General features: G+C 38.6%; 1 protein-coding gene across 1 annotated transcript in view; it reads right to left on the bottom strand.

Annotated features, from left to right (window-relative positions):
- Nucleotides 1–219: 219 nt before the first annotated feature.
- Nucleotides 220–24,990, bottom strand: part of ANKRD18B (ankyrin repeat domain 18B) — a 51,629-nt gene continuing 26,858 nt past the window's right edge. The window contains 10 exon segments of the mRNA XM_063650231.1: nucleotides 220–591; nucleotides 745–840; nucleotides 2,475–2,563; nucleotides 3,403–3,456; nucleotides 4,481–4,523; nucleotides 6,878–7,100; nucleotides 8,457–8,668; nucleotides 9,272–9,553; nucleotides 17,593–17,722; nucleotides 19,970–20,082. Coding sequence (XP_063506301.1) covers nucleotides 319–591; nucleotides 745–840; nucleotides 2,475–2,563; nucleotides 3,403–3,456; nucleotides 4,481–4,523; nucleotides 6,878–7,100; nucleotides 8,457–8,668; nucleotides 9,272–9,553; nucleotides 17,593–17,722; nucleotides 19,970–20,082 — 1,515 coding nt within the window. The 3' untranslated portion in view covers nucleotides 220–318.

Genomic DNA, 24,990 nt, shown 5'->3' on the forward strand with positions numbered 1-24,990 from the left:
TGCCCCTCCCCTCCCAGGGCCACAGAAGGCTGAGTCCCCTGGGTGGTGATGCTGACTGCTGCTGGGGGGCCCATAGTGCCCCTCCCCTCCCAGGGCCACAGAAGGCTGAGTCCCCTGGGTGGTAATGCTGACTGCTGCTGGGGGGCCCATAGTGCCCCTCCCCTCCCAGGGCCCAGGACGAGGCCCGACTGGGCCAGGACCCTTTAGGTATGGATCTCGTTCCCCAGCAGGGGGCCTCTGTCCCACAGGTTGAATAAGAAGATGCTGCTGGCTACCAGGGTTGTTAGGATGCCACGTTCACCCTTCCCTTCAGGGACATCAAAGTTTCCAGCTTCCCCTTTGAGAATGACTTCCCAAGGCCCAGGTGTCATCTGGGGCTGCAGGGCAGCTGGCTGCATGCTGCCCTGGCTTCTTCCATGTTGTGCTGGTCACTACCCACCAAGGGGGGTCAGATGCAGGCACCAAGTAGGGCGGTTGTCTCTGGACCTGAGTCTTGATTATCATGGAGCCAGACTGGGCCTGGTGACAGGGCCATGATGGGGTTGTCCTGGTGGTCCTGGGGGTGTCCAGAGGACATGCAGAATGGAATTGCTGCAAGGATGAATGAGATGACTGTCAGCACAGAACAGGCACCCGCTGAGTGCTCAGGGATTACCCTCAGTAGCTGCCCAGAGGCCAAAACCACCCACCCGATGGCGACTGTCCCCAAGCCAGGAGGAAGAGAAGAGAGCAGGTCCCACTCACCTGAGTCTGATCAGTCAGCTATGTTGAGATGTGCCTCTCACCTAGAAAACAATCCTTCACGCAGAGCCACTCACAGAGACTGCTGTGTGTCTCTAACTGCTCCACAACACAGAGGTGATGAGGACTCACTCAGCAAGAGTGACATCGTGGGGTGACACAACCCACCACAACGGGAGCCTGCTTGGGTCAAGAGGGCCCAGAGTCAGTGTCCTCTATCCCCTGAACTGACATGTGTGCATGCATTGTGTTTGTGTATGCGTGTGTGTGTGTGTGTACATATGGGTGTGTTGGTTTGTCTTGCTTCTCTGGCCAGGCCTAGCTGCTCCACTCACAGGTGCACCCAGGTCCTCATCACTGTCACCCTCAGGGCCCAGGGCCAGGATTAGAGCCTCCCACAGGTGCTCCCCAATTTCTGCCCTCCCCACCGAGGGTGGTCCTGGGGACGCAGACAGACGAGGGGCGCCGAGCAGAGCAGAGAGGGCTGGCACCCTCTCTAGGTGGAACCCAGGTCATGTGTAAAGTTGGAGGTCTGCCAAGCAGTGCTGAATTCAACACATCTTCTCATGTTCTCTTTCCAGCCACCCTCCAGGGTGCCCTGACTCACCTTCCCTACAGATGGAGGCAAGGAGACTCCACAGACAAACCCCCTGCCTAAGGTCACACATCGGCTAACTGGCCAGGTTCCTACTGACCAGGTGCCCCCAAAGAGGCCCCTAATGAGCACTCCTCCATTGACCAGGTCCCACTGACCAAGTCCCCACGGACCATCTCTCCCTAACCAGGCCCCCATTAGTAGGCCTCATGGACCAGACCCCACTGACCAATTTCCCACTGACCTGGTCCCCACTGACTGGGTTCCCACTGAAAAGACCACAATTTACCAGGTTGCTGCTCACCTCACCCCCACTGAATAATTCTCCATGGATCAGTCCCCAGCTGACTGAGCCCCCTCTGACCAGGCTGTCACTGACCAGGCTCTGAGCCACTAAGGCCCCACACTGACCAGACCCCTAATATACTGAATACACCCCACCGACCAGTTTTTTATTGTTTATGTTCCAACCGATCAGGCCCCACTAATAAGACCACCACTGACCAGGTCCCCACTGACTAGGCTTCCAATGACTAGGTCACAAGGTACCAGCTGGGTGAGGCCTTCACTGAGGAGGCCACCGCTAACCAGGTCCGTGCTGATCAGGTCCCAACTGACCAGGTCCTGATGGCTAGGTCATCTCTGGCCATGGTCCACTGATGAGGCCCTTGAGCAGCTGTGTTCAAAGTCTCATTACAATGCCGCCATCAGCTCACAGACCCTCCCTCCCTGCATGTGTGCCCAGGGGTCAGGTCCCGGGGATTTTCTTGGGCTGCAAGGCCTCTCCTCCAAGACACAGGGAGGGCCAGTCAGCCTCAGGCTCCAGGTACCCAGCTTCACACTCACCCCGCAAGGCCCTCTGGGCCCATCTCAAAGGAGACAATGAGGTGGCCTGGCTCTGCCTGGACATGCCATCTTCCCTATTCCTGAGTGTCAGAGTGGGAAGAAGGGAGGGACATTTGGCAGACAAGACACCCTGTGCTGCTGGGTCTCCCAGGGCCCTTCCTGCAGAGCCCCGATCTAGAGACACAGCACAGAGGCTGCAGGGAGACTAATCAAGAACCCTTGAGGCTGAGCCAGGGACCACATGAGGACTGTCCCCAGACAGCTAGAAGGCCCTTTGCTAGTTTCTTGGTACCTCAGTGGACGCAGCAGCGGTTCTTCTGTTGGGGACTAGTGAGCGTGTGATGGGAAGGGCTCGCCTGTGCTTCCTCGGTGGCTCCAACTCTGCTTCTAAGAAAAATTACTCATTCTAGGGCTGCCACAGAGAAAATACATTAGTTTAGAACACCTTGTGCCAGAAAGTCAAAAAGTGCTGACAGAGTAATGGGGATAAATCAAAAAGACATAAAGTCAGCTTGAAATGTCTACCACTGGCCTAATCTTGGGGAACTGGAGCACCAGAAACATGAGCTTTCCCTTCTCCTTTATTTATTGGTTTTATTTCTACATGTAGAACAAAGAAAAAAATAAGAAAAATAATCATCTGGCAACCATCACAGTAATACTTGTTCAAACACAAGTCATCCATGAAATGCTAAATCTAGTAGGTTTTGAGGAGTAACCAGATATTTACAGAGCTGCAAAGTATCTCCACACAAAATACTATTGAACTACAAAAAGAAAATCATAACACTAGTATGGACAAACCTGGCAGATACTCTTTAAGTCTCCTACTATATATGGTAATAAAAACTGTAAAATGCAAAGAAGCCTTCGATGACCTTTACTAAAGTATCAATAATGACTTGGTTGTTTGGCTGTTTAAACAGCTGACATTCAGGCAATCTGAGTAGGCCAAACTCAATAATACTGGTGTTCATTTGCAAGATCCACTTAAAACTTAAGGAGGTTAAAAAACATCATTTAAAATAACATATAAATATACATCATATATGATATGAAAATATTCTACCTTAGTAAAGATTGTGATGTTTTATATTTTATGAGAAACAATTAAAATTTCACGTAAATAGCCCAGTAATGAAGTTTTATGATCTTTTAAATCATACAACTTTTCCTTAAGATTTTATGGTTAAATATTCTCTTCATTAGATGTGGCTTACCAGTGGATTCTAGAGAAGAAAGTAGACGGGAGCAAGTGCCCAACACAGCAAAAGCTGGAAAGAAAAAGAAAGGATTATGTTCTTTACCTAAAACATTTCAGTTAACGAAGTGTAAGTTTAAAATGTAGAGTTGAGAATGTTATGTGAGTTAATAAGAATGAGAAATATGTACGTGCAATTACAATACAAAATTACTATTAAATCATTCATACATGGCGTTAATTCCAATTGTGGTTAAATATCACAGCTTTTTCATTCTTCATTCATGTACTCAACAGCCACGTGCTAAGGTACTAGAGCCAGCACTGGAATTACAAGATGAAGATGGCACGGTCCACCTCCCAATAGTCATATGCTATAACCTAAAAGACAGGCAGGTAATGTCCATATAGAGTCATAGATACCACGACAGGTATACAGCAGGGCACTACTGGAACATAGAGAAGGGTCATCTATCCCACTTTTGTGTCAATATCATGGGCTTTCTGGTGGAGGGGATACATAGGTTGATGACTGAAGGACGAGGAAAATCTTGCCAGATAGAGGGAAGAGGCGAAGGCAAAGATCTTGAGGTAACAAAGAGCCCTGTGGAGTTCTACTCTGTCCACTTTGGTGCTAGAGCAAAGGGCAGAATGCAGTAAGTGGTGAGAGACAAGGCTGAGTAACCTGACAAGAATTACATTGACATGGGTGTTTTTATTTCATGGTGAAATTTTTGGAACTTTTCCTGAGAACAGATGTAAGCCAATTGATGCCTTTGTTTTTGGAGAATCTTTTCAGTGTGCTAGCTGACCGTTCCATGAGGATGGCAAAAGTGAAGAAATTGTAGAGCCAGTAAAAAAGAGATGGATCCACTTCTTGAGAATTTTTTAAGCTATGGAACATGAAGAATTAATGGTGCATAAGTATACTCCTCACTGTGAAAGTTTTTGTTTTCACATCTTTCATTAGATGTGTGTAAGAAAAAGATACTGAACGTAGTATCTACTAACCCAACAATGAAAAGGAATGCCATTTGCTATTTACACTTTATTACTAAAATAAACCTAAATTTAATTAATACATTTTGGCAACATACTTTTCTTTGTTTCTGTAATTTGTTCTACACAGTCCAGCTCCATCTAAAATAAGTAAAAAATAACAATAATAATGTTTAAGTTAAACAAGAGACATTATCATGAGATTAATATGTCACTTACAAAATGTGGTCTTTAGTATTTTTAGTGACTAGACATAACATGAAGTTTGCTTAAATAGAAAAATAATCACATAAGTAAAGTAAAATTTCTACTTATTCTAAGTTTAGATAATAGAGGATGTACCTGTGTAATGCTGTTTAGAGTAATCTGACAAAAATAGATAATATTGGTCTATTGGATATACATAATTTTAGAAAGGTGGTGTTTTATTAGTACAAAGGTTAAACAATGGCCGGGCATGGCAGCTCACATGTGTAATCCCAGCACTTTGGGAGGCAAATGTGGGCAGATCACGAGGTCAAGAGATTGAGACCATCCTGGCCAACATGATGAAACCCTATCTCTACTAAAAATACAAAAATTAGCTGGGTGTGGTGGTGCATGCCTCTAGTCCCAGCTACTCGGGAGGCTGAGGCAGGAAAATGGCTTGAACCCAGGAGGTAGAGGTTGCAGTGAGCCGAGATCATGCCACGGCACTCCAGCCTAGTGACAGAGTGAAACTTCATCTCAAAAAAAAAAAAGAAATAAAAGGCTAAATAATTAAAGTCATATTTTGCAATGAATGCATTGCTTTGAAATTCTTAGCAAAACTCTGTCCTTTATAAAAGTTTAATCCATTTTTTACTTCAATAAATTTTTTCTTAAAAAGAAATTTATATTCTTTACTTACTGAAAAAAATATGTATAGTAAAGTTTTCTTTTTTTTTCTAGTTTGTATTCTAAATTAAAGTGGTACCTGTGTAAGTTTCTTCCAAAAGTATATTGAGGAATGCTGAGGTTTGGAGTACAATTGAACCCATCACACAAGTAGTGAGCATAGGACCCAAGAAGTAGTTTTTCAACCCTGGCCCACTCTGTCCCTCCCCATTCTTATTTCCCAGAGTCTATTGTTCCCATGTTTATGTCAATGGGCACCTAATGTGTAGCTCCCACATATGAGTGCAAACCAGATATTTGGTTTCTGTTTCTGCGTTAGTTTGCTTAGGATAGTGGATTCCAGCTGTATCCATGTTGCTGCAAAGGACATGATTTTCTTCTTTTCGTGGCTGCATAGTATTTGGTATATATGGAATTTTCCAATCTACCTTGGATTTTCAATCTACCTTGGGTGCACCTGGCTTGACTCCATGTCTTTGCTATTGTGAATAGTGCTGCAATGAACATACATGTGCATGCATCTTTTTGTTACAATGATTTATTTTCCTTTAGGTATACCCCTAGTATAGTAATGGGGTTGCTGCATGTGGGATTACAGGTGCCTGCCACCACGCCTGGCTAATTTTTGTAGTTTTAGTAGAGACAGTGTTTCATCATGTTGGCCAGGCTGGTATCAAACTCCTGTCCTCAGGTGATCCACCTGCCTCAGCCTCCCAAAATGCTGGGATTACAGCCATGAGCCACCACACCTGGCCAAGCACAAAGCTTTTAACATAAAAATGGAAATGAACCTTTCAGTGTTTTGTTTATTTAATTCATAAAATGCACTTATTTTGGGTTCTATTAAATAATAAATATCTATATGTTGTTAAGTGTTTGGTTGCCTGTCATTCACTTGTGATTATGGGTGGAAAGAGTTAAGTTGGTGCAAAGAAACTTTAAAAGTGGTATGGGCTGGGCACAGAGGCTCACCCCTCAGCACTTTGGGAGGCTGAGGTGGGTGGATAACAAGGTCAGGAGTTCGAGACCTGCCTGGCCAATATGGTGAAATTCCATCTGTACTAAAAATACAAAAATTAGCCAGGTGTGGTGTCAGGCACCTGTAGTCCCAGCTACTTGGGAGGCTGAGGCAGGAGAATCACTTGAACCCAGGAGGCGGAGGTTGCAATGAGCTGAGATCATGCCACTGCACTCTAGCCCAGGCAACAGAGCGAGACTCCAACTCAAAAAAAAAAAAAAGAAAAAAAAAGTGATATGAACCACAGACAAACTACAATCAAGTAGAGTAAGACAAAGCATTTCAAAGTATACCATCAGTTATTAGGCAATAACATGCATTTTCTAAAACCTAACTTAAATGCAGCTTTTAAAAAAATTTTAAATGTGTCAATTTAACCACATTTATTGAATAAAGTTAGCAAATGGGTGTCTCTTGAAAATGAGAGTTCCAGGGAATTAAAAAATATAAAGTTTCCATTTCCTTTCTGTGTTAACACAGCTAATTATAATCTTTACTTAACATGCATAAGTCAACAGAACAACTCAGTATTTCACCAAATTATAAACAAGAATTATATTAGAGAAATGAAACCCAAAAGAGAAATGGTCATATAACTAACCTCAGTCAAGGAGTTCTTGCAGTTATTTGAAGTCTGTGGGTTTGAAGTAGGAATTCTTATGGCCGTTTTGGGGATATATTTTCTGTCAAGTCCTATACTATTAAGATTTTAAACACAAGGTAACTCTGGGTCTGGCCTCGTAGGAAGAGTGCTGAGAAAATATTTCATCCGCTGTTTCTCCATAAAGAGCTTGGTGCTGATCACTGCTATTTTCTTATCCGATCTGTAAAGAGAGCAAAGACAAACGCTTAGTATTTCATTTTTCCTTGAATGATTCTTAATGACTTGCATTTTTTAAAAAGTTGCCCTGAGAGTAAACCAATTTACCCACTAAACAGTGTTTTCACATGAAGATGTGTGAGAGCATACCTCTTGTAAGTAACGGTAATTTTAAAATCATTCTAAATAAGTATATGTGTTTCTAAGGTGATTTCTACTGAACAAGCAGTTCAAAGTAGACAGGGAAGAGAAATGGCCATCAGTGATGTACGGCTCAACAGGTAACCTAGCTGCCTTCTAAAACAGCTCTACTTATAAGAGTCTAAAGATTCCTTTAGAAATACTTGTATTTAAAGGGTAACTATGTGGGAAAATGAATATGTTAATTTGCTGGACTATAAGAACTACTTCACTATAAATAATTATATGAAAACATCATATTGTACTCCTTAAATAATGTAGATTAAGAAAACTAAAATGAACAAAAATAATCTAGAAATACTTGTGTTTAGTAAACCAGTTTCAGGTTTCACCCTTGTACATTTCATCCATTATCTAAGAACACTTAAGTATTTGGCACTGAGGAATAACTCAGAGCAACAACTCCTGGGGGAGAACTAGATTGTTTGGTTGGTGATCAAAAAGAACTAAAGCATCTCTGAAGGCAATTAGCCCCCAGCACTGTGACCAAGGCACTGGAGGTGGGGCTTGTTCTTTCTGCTTCCACACACCCCTTCAGGCTGAACAAGGTGTTATTTTTGAACCACCTTGTGGATTACACTTCTTTTCATTCCTGTGATAATTATGCCCTCTTTCACAAGGATGCCTTTATGTAACACCTTGAAAATGTTACACAAATAGTCTTTCTTGAGGCACCCTGTAGTGATAACACCTAAAGATCACAATCAAAAACAGTCCCTGCCTGAGTACCAGGATGTGCCCAGAGTAGCAGTATCACTTGACACTTTGGGTTTCAGTTGTGATCTACCAAAAAATAAATTAAACTAATTAATATTCCCATTTAGGGAAATTCTGACAAGTAATTTTATAACAAGATCACTTTATTAATCATAAAGCTTCAAAAATACTTAGTGAAGAAAACTAACAGGTCAGGTTAACTACATGAGACTTTTCAGGGGAAAAAAGCCACACAAAAACAAAAAAAGAGAAGACAGACAGAAACTATCCTTGATGAACATTTTAAAGGTAGGATTATTTACTAACATTATTTTCCAAAATTACACTATCAAATTAGCATTCACTTCCTACTGATCTCCTGAAGCCATCTCACTAAAAACCATGCTTTCAAAACAAATTAATGAGCTTAATTCATTTTCTATGAGTATATGTTTTGACTTACTTCGTTAATTTTTTTGACATGGAATTGTTAGCTTTCAATGCTACTGCAAAGGCTTCCTTATATTCTTCTAATTCAGTTGTAACCTCTTCATAAGCAGTTTTCATTTTGGAGAATTTACATTCCACATCTTTAAGTGTGAGTTCCTTCTTTTTTAGTGAAGCCGTATTATCCTTATTTAACTGCTCTTATTGTTTTTCATATTCTGCTTGTTCCTAAAACAAATGAAAAGATACACTTTTAAAACAATTATAAGTTAATTACCATATGTTTGTTGCCTTTCATTTTGAATCAGTGATTCGAAGAGCAATTTTGAATATGTTGAAAAGAGGCTGAAGCTTAAAATATTTATCAGCAATATCAACAAAACTAATAACTGAATTCAGAATTAAGTCTGATTTACAAAAATTTGAAATCATAGTTATGTTACTATTAATGTAATCTGGTCCTATAAAAAGTAATAGAATCCATTTATAATTTTTAAAAGTGAACAATGAACAACGTAGCTTAAGACCAATTCAAAAGTATCATATAATTTCTAAATCACAGTTTTCTCTTATGCCAACTGGTCTTAATCATCAAATTCCCCCTTTTTCTCTATAGTGAGAATCATTACTTTGAAAGATTGATTTTGTTATAATAATAATGGAAATTTAAATATTTAAAAGGAAAAAACGTCACTTTTTTCTAGAACTCTACAAAGGAGATTGCCGTAAGAGAGGCAGAGGAAACACAATATATACATATCCAAAATACAGTTTGCAGTGAAATAAATGAAAGCCCGTTACAGATAAACTTACCTGATTTTAAAAACTAACCTGTAAATGGATTTCTTCTAATTTTTCTATTGCCTTCGTTGCCCTTTCATCCAGCTCCGATTTATATTCTTGTACTTTGCCAAGTTCTACCATATCTTTTTCCATATGTGTCTTAAGATTTAATACTTCTTCTTCCAACATCTTTTTATCCTTCTCAAGTTTTTCACATTTCTCTTGTACTTTTCTCATAGATAATAACTCCTGATGAAGAACTTCATTGTCTTTGGCCAAATTGACACATTTTGAAGACACAGCTTCCTTCTCGGCCATAAGATCATCAAACTGCATGAATAAAATAATAGAGCTTGATAATGAAGTAGGCTGAGAATAATCGAATACAAAACCAATAGCAAGTTTTGAAATGCATTGACTTGCAATAAAATGTTATCTATAATGTAGTAGATTCTTCAAATGTGAACCCTTAAATTACTCAGAATTTTAAGAACAAAGTTAAAGCTACCATGAGTCACAAAAATATGCTTTACTGTCATCATCTTTGCCACAGAACTTTTGCACTTGCTTTTACTTTTATTTTTCTGATAATTCATTTTTGTTCCTCCTTAAATGGCACTAAGTTATCTCTTAGTAAAAAGTGTCTAACCCTCTTCCTTCGTCATCATTCCCCAAAACTTGTCAAAAAAACTTTCAGAGATATCATATTGAGTTATTTAGGCCAAAGTCAATAAATGCCTCTCAGAATAAGACTTTGAAAATAATATAATATTCTATGCTAGGCACGGTGGCTCATGCTTGTAATCCCAGCACTTTAGGAGGCTGTGGCAGAAAGATCACTGGAGGCCAGGAATTTGAGATCAGCCAGAGCAACATAGTGAGACCTCCATCTCTACAAAAAAACAAATTGAAAAAATTAGCCAGGCATGGTGGCTCAGGCCTGTAGACCCAGCTAGTTGGGAGACTGAGGCAAAAGGATGGCATGTACCCAGAGTTCAGGGCCGCAGTGAAGTATGACCACATCACTGCACTTCTGCCTGGATGATAGACAAAGACCATATCTCAAAAAAACACAAAATAATGAATCCTGTAAATAAAGATTCTGATGCCATAAGCCTTTCCCTAAACCGCAAACGTTTCATGCTAATTTGAATTGCATTTTAAGAAGTAATGATTCTTGGGGTAAAGGCCATAGCATACAGCACCCAGAAACAAATCCACATATTTACAGCCAACTTATTTTGGAATAAGGTGCCAAGAACATACATTGGGGAAAGGACACCCTCTTCAAATGAATGGCACTGGGAAACTATCCATATGAAGAATGATACTAGCTTCCTATCTAACACCATATAGCAAAATAAACTCAGAATTGATTGAAGACTGAAATGTAAGACCCAAAATTATCAAACTATTATAAGTAAACAGGGAAAATGCTTCAGGACATTAGTCTGCACAAAGATTTGTATAGGTAAGATATCAGAAGCATAGGCAACAAACAAATGATAGACAAATGGTACTATAACTGAGTGAAGAGAAAACCTGTAGAATGGAAGAAAACATTTTCAAGCTATTCATCTAATAAAAGACAAATATCCAAAATACACAAGGAACTCAAACACCCTGACAGTAAACAAAAATAATCTGAGTTCAAAACTAGGCAAAAGATCTGATTAGATATTTCTCTTTTTTTTAAGAGAAAAAAAAGAAATACAAATGGCTGATAAATACATTTAAAAATGTTCAGTATCACTAATCATCAGGGAAATACAAATCAAACCTACAATGTGATATAATCTTGCTCCATTTCAATAAATGGCTATCATAGAAAACACAAAAAAAGTGCTGGTGCAGTTTCAGAGAACAGTAAACTCTTACATGCTGTTGGTGGGAAGGTAAATTAGTGCAGCTACTATAGAAAACAATGTGAGGTTTTCTCAAAAAATGAACAATGGAACTTCCGAGGGATGCAGTAACTCCACTACTTGGTATTCAGGCAATAGAAAAGAAAACAATAGATCACAAGGATACTTGTCCTCATATGTTTATTGTAGCACTAATCACAACAGCTAATGTGTAAAATCAACCTACATGTCCATCAACAAATGAATGGCCAAAAAAATTATGGTACACATACACAATGGAATACTCACCATATAAAAAAATGAAATCCTCTTGTAGCCACGTGGATCAGTCTGGAGGATATTATGTTAAGTGCAGACACAGAAAGATAAATACTGCACATTCTCACTCATGTGTGGGAGCTAAAGAAAAATTGAGGGCTGGGCAACATGGCTGATGCCTGTAATTTCCTAGCACTTTGAAAGACCGAGGCAGGAGAATCACTTGAAGCCAAAAGTTCCAGAGCAGCCTGAGCAACACAGAGAGACATCTTTAAAAGTAAAAAATCAGACAGGTGCAGTGGTGCATGCCCATAATCCTAGCTGCTCAGGAGAGTGAGGTCGGAGGATCACATGGGCCCAACAGTTTGAGGCTGCAGTGAGCTATGATCAAGTCACTGTCTCTAGTCTGGATGACTACAGTTGCCCAGAGCCCAGACTACACTAGCAAGACCCTGTCTTTGTCTGACAACAAAAAAGCTCATAGAAGTAGGAGAGGGGAGTCTGGTTAATGGATACAGAATTACAGTTAGACAAGAGGAATGAGTTCTGATGTTCTGTGGCATTGTAGGGTGAATATGGTTAACTATGATTTATTGAATATTTTTAAAAAGCTAGAAGATTTTGAACGTTCGCAATTCAAAGAAATGAAAAAAGGTTGAAGTAGTAAGAAGTAGTAAATATGCTAGTTAGCTTGATCATTATGTACTATATAAATGTATCAAAATGTCACTCTATAGCCCATAATTATGTATATACATGTCAATTAAAACAAAAGAGAATCTATATTCATCCCATTAAAATAATAGAATATGGGCCATCCTTACTGATGGCCTTCTCCTAATGAATAGAATGCAGTAAAAGGGATATCATGTGGCTTCCCTCTCTCAGACTGCTTTCCCTTTGAACTCAGCCCCCAGATTGTGAGAGAGATCAATCCACAAAGACAGCCTGGGAGTGCCAGTGTCAGTGTTCATGCTGCCTGCCCCAGCCAAGGTTCCAGCCAATGGCCAGCATCAACCATCAAACACATGGGTGAGCAAAGCTTCAGATGATTCAATTTCTCCAACCTCCTAGGGAAGCTGAGGGGAGCAGAGACAAGCTGTCCTGGCCAATCTTTTTCCAAACCACAGGTTCATGAACAAAATAAATGTTTTTCTTTTAAGCCACAAAACTCTGGGTAATTGTTAGAAAAATAAGTTTTAAAAAGAGACAACAGGAAACAAAACTTATGTAGCAGAAAAGAGTCTCCTTTAAATTAGGATCTAATAAATGTTGAGATTAATTTATTGATGACAAACATTATTGAGAAGCAGCAGATAACCAGGAGAGAGATGTAAGCTTCTGATGAGGAACTTTTCCTAAAACCCCCTTCAATGATGAACTCTGATAATAAGACAAGGGTGTCTCCTTACAATTTCCCCTCAAGTTAGGAAATAAGACTGCAAAGCAAGAAGACATATGATTTGAAAAACAACTGGAAATACTTGGTTACATAACCAAAATCAGACATTTGCCTGATTTCAATTAATGAAAATTCTAAAAGAAGAAGCTTTGAGTATTTATTAATCAATCTAGTATTCGATTTTCATTTTCCTTTTTCTCAATGAGGAAATGAGGAAATTATGGAATGACTTTTACTCTTCACAGAAGTAAAATAAACACAGCATACTTTGAGTGTTAAGACATCAAATGCAATTTCTCCTTTACCTTACTTCACGTTTGTTTGTATGGAGAAGTTAAGACCATCCCATCTCTGTATTAGACCACAATGCTTCTCTATAGCACACAACTTGGCTCTGAAATTTTGAAATTCAAAATACTAATCTACTATTTGTCTCTGATAAATTGCCTGAATATTACCTGATTTTTAAGTGCTGCACTCCTAAAACTTTTTCTTGGAATTAATTAAACTTTTTATTCCAAGAATCCTGTACTGAGCTAGAAAGCAGAGTTATGCATCTCTGTTTCAGTAAAAGGAGGTCAATACAGAAACTGTGCTTTCTGAGAATGCAAGATCTGCACCAAGAAAAGGATTAGCCACAGTGTTACACAAGAGAACAAGCTGCCAGTGGAAACAGGATCTGCGAACTGAAAGACGATGACTTCACTTGATTTCCACTGAGGAAAGCTGGCAGCTCAGACTTAAACTCCTCCTTCCTGGATGGTAAACATCTATGGATGATTCTACAAATTATAATGACTTAGTAAAACATAAGGCACTCAATAGTAGACTATTTCAGCAGATCCTGTGACCAAAATTTGCTGAAAATGAAACTATAGAGGGAGGCACTGGATAAGAGACTAAAGGTTTAAATGGAGAAAAAAAGAAATAGTGTGTCTCGTAAGCCTGACTTGCCATCATGTCTTAGAGTAAGTAAGGTATAAGCTGGCCACAGACTCCTTTGAGACACAAAAGGTGAAGTTAAAGATATTCTATTACATTTAATTTTTATTATGACACAAGACAACTGGTAATATGCAACATGATTGAAAAAATTTTCTCAGTAAATTCAATTTGGTCCTGGTATAAGAATAGACATAAACTAAGAATTGATAATCTAAAAATAAACCTGCACATTTACAGTCAATTGATTTTATACAAGGTTAACAAAAAAAACAGAATGGGAAAAGAATAGTCTTTTCAATAAATGATATTGGAACAACTGGGTATCCATGTGCAAAAAAAATTATAAAGTTGGACTCTCACCTAATAACATATTTAAAAATTAACTCCAAATAAAACAGTTAACTGTAACAGCTAAAACTATAAAACTCTCAGAAGAAAACATTGGTATAAATCTTTGTGACTGCATTTGGCAGTGTTTTCTTAGCTATGACTCCAAAGGAAAAATGGATTCAATGAACTTCAAAATTGAAAACTGCTGTGCCTGAGAAGACAGTATGAAGAAGTGAAAAGGTAAGACATTGAGTAGAAGAAAGTATTTGAAAAGCGTCTATCTGATAAGGGACTTACATATATAGGATATGTAGAGAATCCTTGCCATTCATAAATAACAAGATAACCCAATTTAAAAAATGGGCAAATAATTTGAATAGCTATTTCTGCAAAGAAGATATAAAGATGGATAATAAGCACATTAATAGATGCTTAATGTAATTAGTCATTAGGAAAATGTAAATCAAAACCACCTTGTGGTATCACTTCACACAACAGGATCAAATCTTTGTTCAACAAAAAAGAGAAAATAAGTGTTAGGAAAAATGTAAAGAAATTAAAGCCCTTATCCAATGCTGCTGGGGATGTAAAGTGGTGCAGCCACTTTGGAAAACAAACTGGCAGCTCCTCAAAAGGTTAAGCATGAAGTTACCATATGACCCAGAAATTCCAGTCATAAGTATATACTTCAGAAAAAGAAAAACATATGCAAGCACAAAAACTCATACATAAATGTTTACAGCAGCATTATTATTATATATATTTTTTGAGACGGAGTCTTGTTCTGTAGCCCAGGCTGGAGTGCACTGGCGTGATCTCAGCTCACTGCAACCTCTGCCTCCTGGGTCCGGGTTCAAGCAATTCTCCTGCCTCAGTCTCCTGAGTAGCTGGGATTACAGGCACGCACCACCATGTCCAGCTAATTTTTGTATTTTTAGTAGAGACAGGGCTTCACCATGTTGGCCAGGATGCTCTTGAACTCCTGACTTCGTGATCCATCTGCCTCAGCCTCCCAAAATGCTGGGATTACAGGTGTGAGCCAACACACCTGGCCTACAGCAGCATTATTAATAAGAGTCAAAAAGTGGAAAGAACCCAAAGGTCCATCACCTCATGAATGGTTACATAAAATGCTTGATGCATCCATACAACGGAATATTACTCAGCAATAAGAAGAAATTAAGTACTGATACTGATAGAAGCAGGAGACAGCAAAATGCCTAGGCAGATATGGAAGGGTCCCCGGAGAATCTCCAGGCCTACAAGTGTCTACACCAGATAAAACACCTGGTGCAGATCAGGGAACCTGCACAGGGGCCTGCCTGGACATGCCAGCAGCAGACTGGAGGCCCACATGCACTGGGGGGGTTGGGGTGGAGCCACCAAGAATTCATGCCTTATGCAGAGGAGGAGCCTGGCCTCTTCAGCTCATGTGTGCTGGTCCTGGTATTCAATTGTGAGGTGGAAATCTGTTTGCAGGACCCCTCTCTTTGCTGAGAGCTTCCCTTTCACTTAATAAATTCTGTCCTTCTCACCCTTCAATGTGTCCACATGGCTAATTTTTCCTGGTCATGAGAGATGAACCCAGATTTAGCTGAACTAAGGAGAGAAAGCCCTGCATCAATACCTGCTACAGCACAGATGCAGCATGAAAAACTATGCTAAGTGAAATAAGCCAGTCCCAGTAGACCACTTGCTTTTTATTTCAGAGGCTTATAGGCAAATCTATACAAAGAAGGTGGGTGGTTCCCTAGGGCTGAGGGAGGAAGGGAAAACCAGTGAAGATGGCTAAATGATGTGGGGTTTGTTTTTAGGGTGATGAAAGTGTTCTAAAATTGATTGTAATGATGATTACATAACTCTCTGAAAATACTAAAATTCAATGACTTGTATATTTTAAATGAGTGAATTGCATGGTGTGTTAATTACTTCTCAATAAACTTGTTACACCCCAAAATTTATTGGGTACTAGTGATCTGGAGACATGGGCTGCTTGGTTTCAGATCACTGGCCAGGGTTCAAGACATCAGAGAATCAACAGCATGTCTTTTGTATAGAAAAATATATACATATATATATTTTAAAGTATCCTTTCTATTAGTATCAAGTCTGTAAAATTAAATGAAAAATCTTTCACTGCTTAAAGCACTGAGAGATTTATATTGAGGAGCAAGACCTTCTATTCTTTTGCCCCAATTTCTATCTAAAGGGTCTGGGAATCACACCCTTCAAACAATCAGATCTCATCAGATGGGTTTTATTAACTCTTACAATGTGGCTTCCTTTCTAACCTGATTCTGGTACAGCATCACAGAGAGAAGAAGCTGAAAAAAATCAAAGTATTTTACCCCCAAATATATATTTTTTGACATATTTTGAAATGGCTGTTGCAGGGCCAAGAGATTCAAATGGCCGTACAAAGCTGTCTTCTGTGGGGGAATTTGCATCTGTAAGAAGTCTTCATTAATGTAGCCCAATCTCTCCCCTTCTAGGTCCCTAGAAGGTCTCCCCTTCCCAGATAGAGGGAAGATTAACTAAGATCCTGATGCATTTAAAGTCTGAAAAGATATATTTACCCTCTATTTTCTCTGAGGGCTGCCAGCTAGGAGGCTTCATCTACATAATAAGAATCTTAACCTCCATAATGACCTTATCTTAATTAAGGCCTTCCTTTATACTTATTTCCAGTTTTAGACAACAGATTTTCTTTATCAATTGTCACCTAAAGAATCCTTAAAACCCACCTATGACTTGTTAGCCCTTCCTTTTTGATGTCCCACTTTTAGGCTCAGCCAATGTATGCCTTCCTCATATTGATTTATGATTTTCCCTACAATTCTGTCTGCCGGAAATGTACAAAACCAAACTGTAATGTGACTGTCTCATGAAACATTCTCAAGAGCTCTTGAGATTGGGTAATCCAGGGTCACAGTCACCATACTGGCTCAGAATCAACCTCCTTAAACGTATTTTGGCTGAATTTGTGTTTATCTATCATTAATATTTCTCCAAATTACATAATTTTAATCCCCAAACTGATTTAAAATTACCTTATATTTAAATATAAATTATTGTATTATAAAGATACATGTATTTGTATGTTCACTGCAGCACTATTCACAATAGCAAAGACATGGAATCAACCCAGATGTCCATCAATGATAGACAGGATAAAAAAATATGGTGTATATACATCATGGAATACTATGGAGTCATACAAATGAATGAGATCATGCTTTTTGCAGGGACATGGATGAACTCGAAGCTGTTATCCTCAGCAAACTAACGCAGGAACAAAAAACCAAACACTGCATCTTCTCACTTGTAAGTGGGAGCTGAATGATGAGAACACATGGACTCGGGGAGGGGAACAACAAACACTGGGGCTTGTTGGGGTCAGGAGGGAGAGCATCAAGATTAATAGCTAATGCCTATGGGGCTTAATACCTAGGTGATGGATTGATAGGTGCAGCAAACCATCATGGCACACATTTACCTATGTAACAAACCTGCACCTCTCGCACGTGTAATCTAGACCTTAAGATAAAATAATAATTTTTAAAAATTACCTTCTGTTTTAGCTTCTTAAACAGAATATCCATTTTCAGTTGATCTGTATTTAAGTCTCCATAGCAACTGAAGTCTTCATTTCCAAATGCATTTAACATATTTATTGTCATTTCTAGACATTTCTTATATCTGCAGAAATGTAAGAACGAGTAAGTCAAGTATTTTTAAGAGTAAATATTTAATAATTGTTTAAACAGATATTATGTTATGGCATATCAAAGAAACAAATCTATAAACTATGATCCTCTCAGTTTCAACTGAACATAGTTTGAAAGCATTCTATATGAAATTATAATCTTAGATAAATAATATGAAGAACAATTTTATGGTATATATAGCAGGTAAAGTGATAATAGCCATACAGTTTTTTTTTTTTTTTTTTGAGATGGAACTTCACTCTTGTTGCTCAGGCTGAAGTGTGATGGCATGATCACAGCTCACTGCAACTTCTGCTTCCTGGGTTCAGGTGATTCTCCTGTCTCAGCCTCCCAAGTAGCTGGGATTACAGGCATGTGCCACCATGCCTGGCTAATTTTGTATTTTCAGTAGAGATGGGGTTCACCATGTTGGTCAGGCTGGTTTTGAACTCCTGACCTCAAATGATCTACCTGCCTTGGTCTCCCAAATTGCTGGGATTACAGGCATGAGCCACCACACCTGGCCTAACCATACAGTTTTTTATAAATAAACTATTCATATCCATTTTGGTAAGCTAAGATGAAATAACATATTAGTAAATATAAGGCATAACTGAGAGATGAGTAACAAAGATTTAAAAAAAGTAAAACACACATATGTTTGAAAAAGACACAAAAATACATTTTGATATCCGTTGACCACAGTCTATAAGAAGAAAAAAAAGTACACACAAAAAGCACAAGGACATTGTTCAATGTAGAAAAAGAGAAGAAAACATCTTTAATGTCTGAATTGAGGAGAAAAAGAAAACAGGCAGTTTTAGAAAAAAGGAAAGGTGGAGAGAGATATGTGATGATTTAAAGACTTTGAAGAAGAGATCTAGAGATCTTTACTGACATAATGTCAACAAAATGAAAGATACAAAACCATGTAGAGAAAGACAATGACAGAAAAATGTTGATTAGAATCAGAAAACCAAATTAAGTGCTCAGTAAATACACAGAAAAGCAGCTGTGCTCAGGGCTTCAAAGACACATTCCATTTTTTTTTTTTTAAATCTGTGATCAAAACATGAATGCTCATTTTACTCTTTTTCTTTAGGTTATACTTTTTTTATATATAAAATTTATTTCTGTAAAACAGAAGTTTAATAAGATGTATACTTCATGTATACAATGGAGGTACCCATGTAAAATGAGTAAATTTCCATGATATGTTTTATATCTAAAAGAAAAACAAAGAAGCAGAAACAAAATACAAGCTATATATCAAGATAAATTTTGATGTTAAAGAAGGACACAAATAGGTCTTTAAAAAATTTGAATGCAGCAGAGAAGAATATTACAAAAGGAAGAAAAGATGACCAAATACAGCAAAAATATCTTCAGAAATAAAAATTCAAACTAGATAATGAAGAGTGCACTTGACATTACATGTCCAAAGCGTTGCCATTATTGTTTTCAAAACCATTAAAGAATACGTTGCTAAGCGCAGTGGCTCATGCCAACTTTGGGAGGCTGAGGCATGTGGATCATGAGGTCAGGAGTTCGAGACCAGCCTGAACAACATAGTGAAACTGCATCTCTACTAAAAATACAAAAATTAGCCAGGCGGGGTGGTGCACACCTGTAATCACAGCTACTCAGGAGGCTGAGGCAAGAGAATCACTTGAACCCAGGTGGTGGAGGTTGCAGTGAGCCAAGATCAAGTCATTGCACTCCAGCCTGGGTGACAGAGCCAGACTCTGTCTCAAAAGATAAATAAATAAATAAATAAATAAATAAATAAATAAATAAATAAAAATAAGTGTAATGTTTTGGCATTCAAAAAAATTTCAGATTGTATTGTAAGTTTCTTTTTTCACATATTTTTAACATAAATTTTTTCATCCCAACCTCTCCCCAGCAGCTCAGCTGACTCCCACCTCATTTCTCCCCTTCCATTGGACTCTATGACACATGGTCTCATCCAGAGATCTATTTTTCATCACTTATTGTGTTTTTATACTGAAATTTGATTTTTTAAATAATTCCAACAAAAAAGTCCAAGGGTCATGGACTCCCGCTCACATGCCTATAAAGTTGTGTTGTGAGTTTCTGAAATACATTTTAAAATAGAATTCATTTAATTATGAAAATGAAGACATAAAATGAATTTGTATCAAGGTTTTAGTCAAGTAAAGTTAGAGTTAAATCAATTACTACATAGTTAAAATGTTCTACAACATGAAAACCATACCCAGTTGCCTCTTCTTCTAATTCATGATTTTTCTTTCTTATTTGATCCACATTATAGTCCAGTGATGATATTAATTCAAAAACTTTTCTGAATTCTTCACGTTTTTCTCCAGGCTTGAAAAAAAAAGTGTTTAAAAATATTTTTGTAAAATCTAGAGACCCTCTTCTATCTTAAAAATATTATTTCTCATAAGTTGATGAATAATATATATTTAGGCAGTTGTATAAAGTGCATTTTACAATGCCAGTAACAACAGATTTCAAAACTAGTCATTTTCTTAAAACAGCTAAAAAAGATTCACACTTTCATCATTATCTTTTCTGAAATTTAAACTGCCAAAAATGTTTGTTAAAAATGAGAGTTTTTACACATAAAGTACTAAGGGTTAGTAAGATAAATTAAGAGTAGTTATATTTACATTTTAGTTTTTAAAGATGCTCTAGAAACATTGTCATTAATAGTTTAAGATATTCCAAGTTAAATTACATCTTATTAAGATGATTTTTAGAAAACTCTTATCTAGTTCCCATTACATTTTTGATCCTCATCTATCTTCAGGCTGAGCTAAATACTGTCATTCTCTGTAAGTATTCACCTGTAGGTTTCAGTTTTTCCCTGTCTCTTAACCATTTCTCTTTAAACAAAGTTTATTTTTTCTATAATAAACAAATAATAACTTTTGTCTACTTTTTGTGGCTTTTCTATCATCCTGTTTCTCCCCTTCCATTGGACTCTATGACACAGGGTCTCATCCAGAGATCTATTTTTCATCATTTATTGTGTTTTTGTACTGAAACTTGAGATAAACCAGTGCAAGGCTCTTTAGAGCAAAACCTAGAAAACAGACATCTGGGTTGCTTGGCAAAGGTCATGTGTAATCCTAAGTTATGAACCTGTCACAATTTAATTAATTGTTCTGCCTCTGTATCCGTGCTTTCACACCACTGTAACTGTAAGCCTGCTTCAAGCTAGCCCACCCCATTTTTGAAGTGTGTATAAAAGTCAAATGCTGTCTTTGTTCTGGGCCCAGTTTGTCAGATGTTGAGTCTGCTGAGTCGAGTACACTCGATAAAAATATCCTCCTGTATACACCCCAAGGTCTGTCTCTGGTCCTCCTGATTCTGCAACAGCATGATCTCCACTCACTGCAACCTCCACCTTCTGGGTTCAAGCAATTATCCTGTCTCAGCCTCCCAAATAGCTGGGATTACAGGTGCCCACCACCTCACCCAGCTAATTGTTTGTATTTTTAGTAGAGATGGTGTTTCACGATGTTGGCCACACTGATATTGAACTCCTTACCACATGATCTGCCTACCTCGGCCTCCCAAAGCGCTGGAATTACAGGCGTGAGCCACCATGCCCAGCTGCTACTCCTCTTTTTAAATTCTCTCAGAACTCCCAAAATCTCAAAACATTAACCCGGATTCCCTAATATAAATTTCCAGCTCTGACCTTTTTACTGAGGCCTCTTCCCTCTAGTACACATATTATAGACAATATTCTCAACCACACACTTATACATTGCTACCTGGTGTAGATTACTTTTGTAGATAGTGAATCTTGTCTATTTTATGTTGATTCTTATGGATGTTACTTTGAGTACAGTGTTATTTTCTAATCTTGAAGGGGTGCTGTCTCACCCTTAGGATATTCACCAGTATACTTTGTCCTTTCTTTTTCTTTCTTTCTTTCTTTCTTTTTCTTTCTTTCTTTCTTTTTCTTTCTTTCTTTCTTTCTTTCTTTCTTTCTTTCTTTCTTTCTCTTTCTTTCTCTCTCTCTCCTCTCTCTCTCTCTCTTTCTTCTTTTTTGGACCAGTATATTTTGTCCGTTTTTTCTTTTTTCTTTTTTTTTTTTGAGATGGAGTCACACTGTGTCATCCAGGCTAGAGTGCAGTGGTGCCACGTCGGCTCACTGCAACTTCCACCTCCTGGGTTCAAGTGATTCTCCTGCCTCAGCCTCCCAAGTAGCTGGGGCTACAGTTGCACACCACCAGCTGATTTTTGTATTTTTAGTAGAGACAGGGTTTCGCCATGTTGGCCAGGCTCTTCTTGTACTTCTGACCTCAGGTAATCCACCCACCTCAGCCTCCCAAAGTGTTGGGATTACAGATGTGAGCCACAGCGCTCAGCCCTTTTTTTCTTTTATAATGAAAACTTTCCAATGAGAAACAGATTAGCAATTGTTTGCCTTTGTTTTCTTTTAAAGAATTTCCTTTTCCATAGAGATATGGCATGATGAACATCTTGTTCTAAAGTTTCTTTTGGGGGACACTCAACTATGTCATTGGGAAGCTCCAGTCAAGTAGAGATCTCCCTTCTTCCTAATTGAGATTCTTCATCTCAGAATGGTGTCCACCAAATGTCTTAATCCAGGTAGTCTCCTGCTTAGGAATTCATGAAATAAGAACCTTCTGGAGAAGTTAGAGGCTATTGATTGAGATGGTTTAAAGCTGCCCCTTATTATATGTTTTACTCCCAAGGCAGACATCAAAGTGGCTAATAATTCTATGCTTGATGTCTAACTCAATTATATGGGAATCTATACAGAACATTTTATTTATGAGACAGAGTCTCGCTCTGTTACCCAGGCTGGAGTGCAGTGGCTTGATCACCGCTCACTGCAGCCTTGATATTCCGAGCTCAAGCGACCCTCCTACCACAGCCTCCAATGTAGCTGGGATTACAGGCATGCACCACCACGCCTCAGCTGTTTAATTTTTTTTTTTTCATAGAGTCAGGGTCTCACTTATATTGCTCTGGCTGGTCTCAAATTCCTGGGCTCAAGCACTGTTCTTGCCTCAGCTTCCCCAAGTGCTAGAATTACTGGCATGAGCCACCTCACCAACCAGGTGTTCCATGGAATGGTTTGAGAGGCAGTTCTACACAGAAGCCAGAAGGGCTGGGTCTGAATCCCAGATCTACCAGATACTAGCTGTGTGACCTTGAGCAAATAAATTTTCTGTGTCTCTGGTTCTTTATCTATGAAATGGAGAGAATAATACCATCTACTTCACTGGGATGTTGGGAAGATTAAACCAGGGACTGACATGAAGCACTTAGAAGAGTACGTGGTGCATGGTGAGCTACAGATAAGATTTGCTTAGAAGCACTTAGAAGAGTACATGTATATAGTGAACTACAGACAATATTTGCTATTAGCATGACAATTTTTACTGTTTTTTATCTCTTGACCATTGTATGTGTTAGGCAGGTGGCATTTCAATGAAAGTGGTCTCCTATAGATGCACTGAATCATTCTTCACACCACTGAAAGTGGCAGCAAATGGGGAGTGTATAATTTATAGCTTACTCTTCTCTCTGTGTGACTCAGTGGGCAACAGTCATGTATGTACTACAATGTAAACAGCACCTCCTGGATTGAGTAGTACATAACCTACATGACCAGCAGAGACAGGCTGAGCCACGGAGCTGAAAATCCTGGACTCTATTGCTAAATCAAGTCTTCTGAATCAATTCCCTCCCAGCAGCTGTTGCTGTGGCACTGGCTTCATTAGTACTCTGCTGAGCGCTAGGATTAAGGAGCTGTGCTATCCTTCATCAGACAAGCTGCAGCCAGAACTGTTCAGCTGACAAACTGGCAACCATCCAGAAATACAGTTTTGGCTACATAGTGAAGGAAGGCAAATTTAGATTCTTTTTTCATGCTGAGAAAAACATGAGCATTTGATTGAACAATTCTCCTCTATTAGACTAATTGGTTTTAATTTCACATTTAATTGCTAAAAATACACTTAGAATAAAAGATTTACTGTGTTAATGTCTCAAAGAAGAAATAATTGGTATGGTATATTTTGTTCTATGCTGAAAGCTGCCAAGCTAAAATATTTTCAATTTATACAAGAATAGGAGACATTCATGTCATATATTATTTTCCCTTTAAGCAAATTTATGTTAAGACAAAATTATCTTCCATTAAAAATTAAAAGCCATGTCAAATTAAGGGCTAAGTTGTTCTGCAGACTGGGCAACAAGTGCTGAGACGTAAGGTCAGTGAGAGTCAGAACAGTCAGAGAAAGCTTCATGAAGAGGAAATTGCCTGCCAGGTCTGAATGAATGAGGCTAGATGAGCAGGAACAGAGAAGGCAGGAAGGACAGCATGGGCAAAACTGGTGCTGACATCTGCCCAATTAACTCTGAGAATAGAGTCCAATGGCAGGGAAATAAAAACATATGTCCATACGATAACCTGTAAATGAATGTTTGCAACAGCTGTTTTCATAATAGCCAAAAAGTGGAAACAACCTAAAGGTCCATCAGCTGATGAACGAATGGAAAACTGGTATAACCATGAAATAGACTATTATTTGACAATAAGAAGGAATAAACTACTGATATGTGCTACAACATGGCACAAAAATTCTAAAAACATTCTGCTAAGTGAAAGAGCCAGTCAGAAAGGACTTCATATTGTATGACTCAATGTATATAAAATATGCAGACCATGCAAATCTATGGAGACAAAAGTGGATGGTGGTTGCCTACAACTGGGGTAGGTGGAGAGACATCGAGTGGTGTTGCAGTCATGGCTAAGAGATGTAGGGTTGCTTTTCAGAGTGGTGAAAATATTCTAGCATTGAATGTGCTGATGACCACACAACGCTGTGAATGTACTAACAGACACTAAGTTGTACATTTTAAATGGTTGAACTGTCTGACATGTGAATTCTCTCTCAGTGAAACTGTTTTTAAAATCTCATGGTAGGATGAAGATAATTTTCTGAGCTCTCCATTTTGGATGTACATACACTATCAGATCTGAATATTTCTACACCATTACAGTATATTTTAAATGAAAGGAAGATGAAGGCAATGCCTAACTTTTCAAGTAGTTTGTAAATTAACCTAAAATGTGTGCAGTTCAAAGAACAGTATGACGGCCTTTCAGTACAAGTTAACCTAGAATCCATGAAATGTATAGGCACAGCTTCTGTGTCCATTCACAAAAGTGAAGAAATAAGACAACTTTCTGGAATATTCCATTAAACATTCTCTTCTGAC

This window comes from Pongo pygmaeus, chromosome 13 (genome assembly GCF_028885625.2).
Source record: "Pongo pygmaeus isolate AG05252 chromosome 13, NHGRI_mPonPyg2-v2.0_pri, whole genome shotgun sequence".
NCBI classification, from domain to species: domain Eukaryota; kingdom Metazoa; phylum Chordata; class Mammalia; order Primates; family Hominidae; genus Pongo; species Pongo pygmaeus.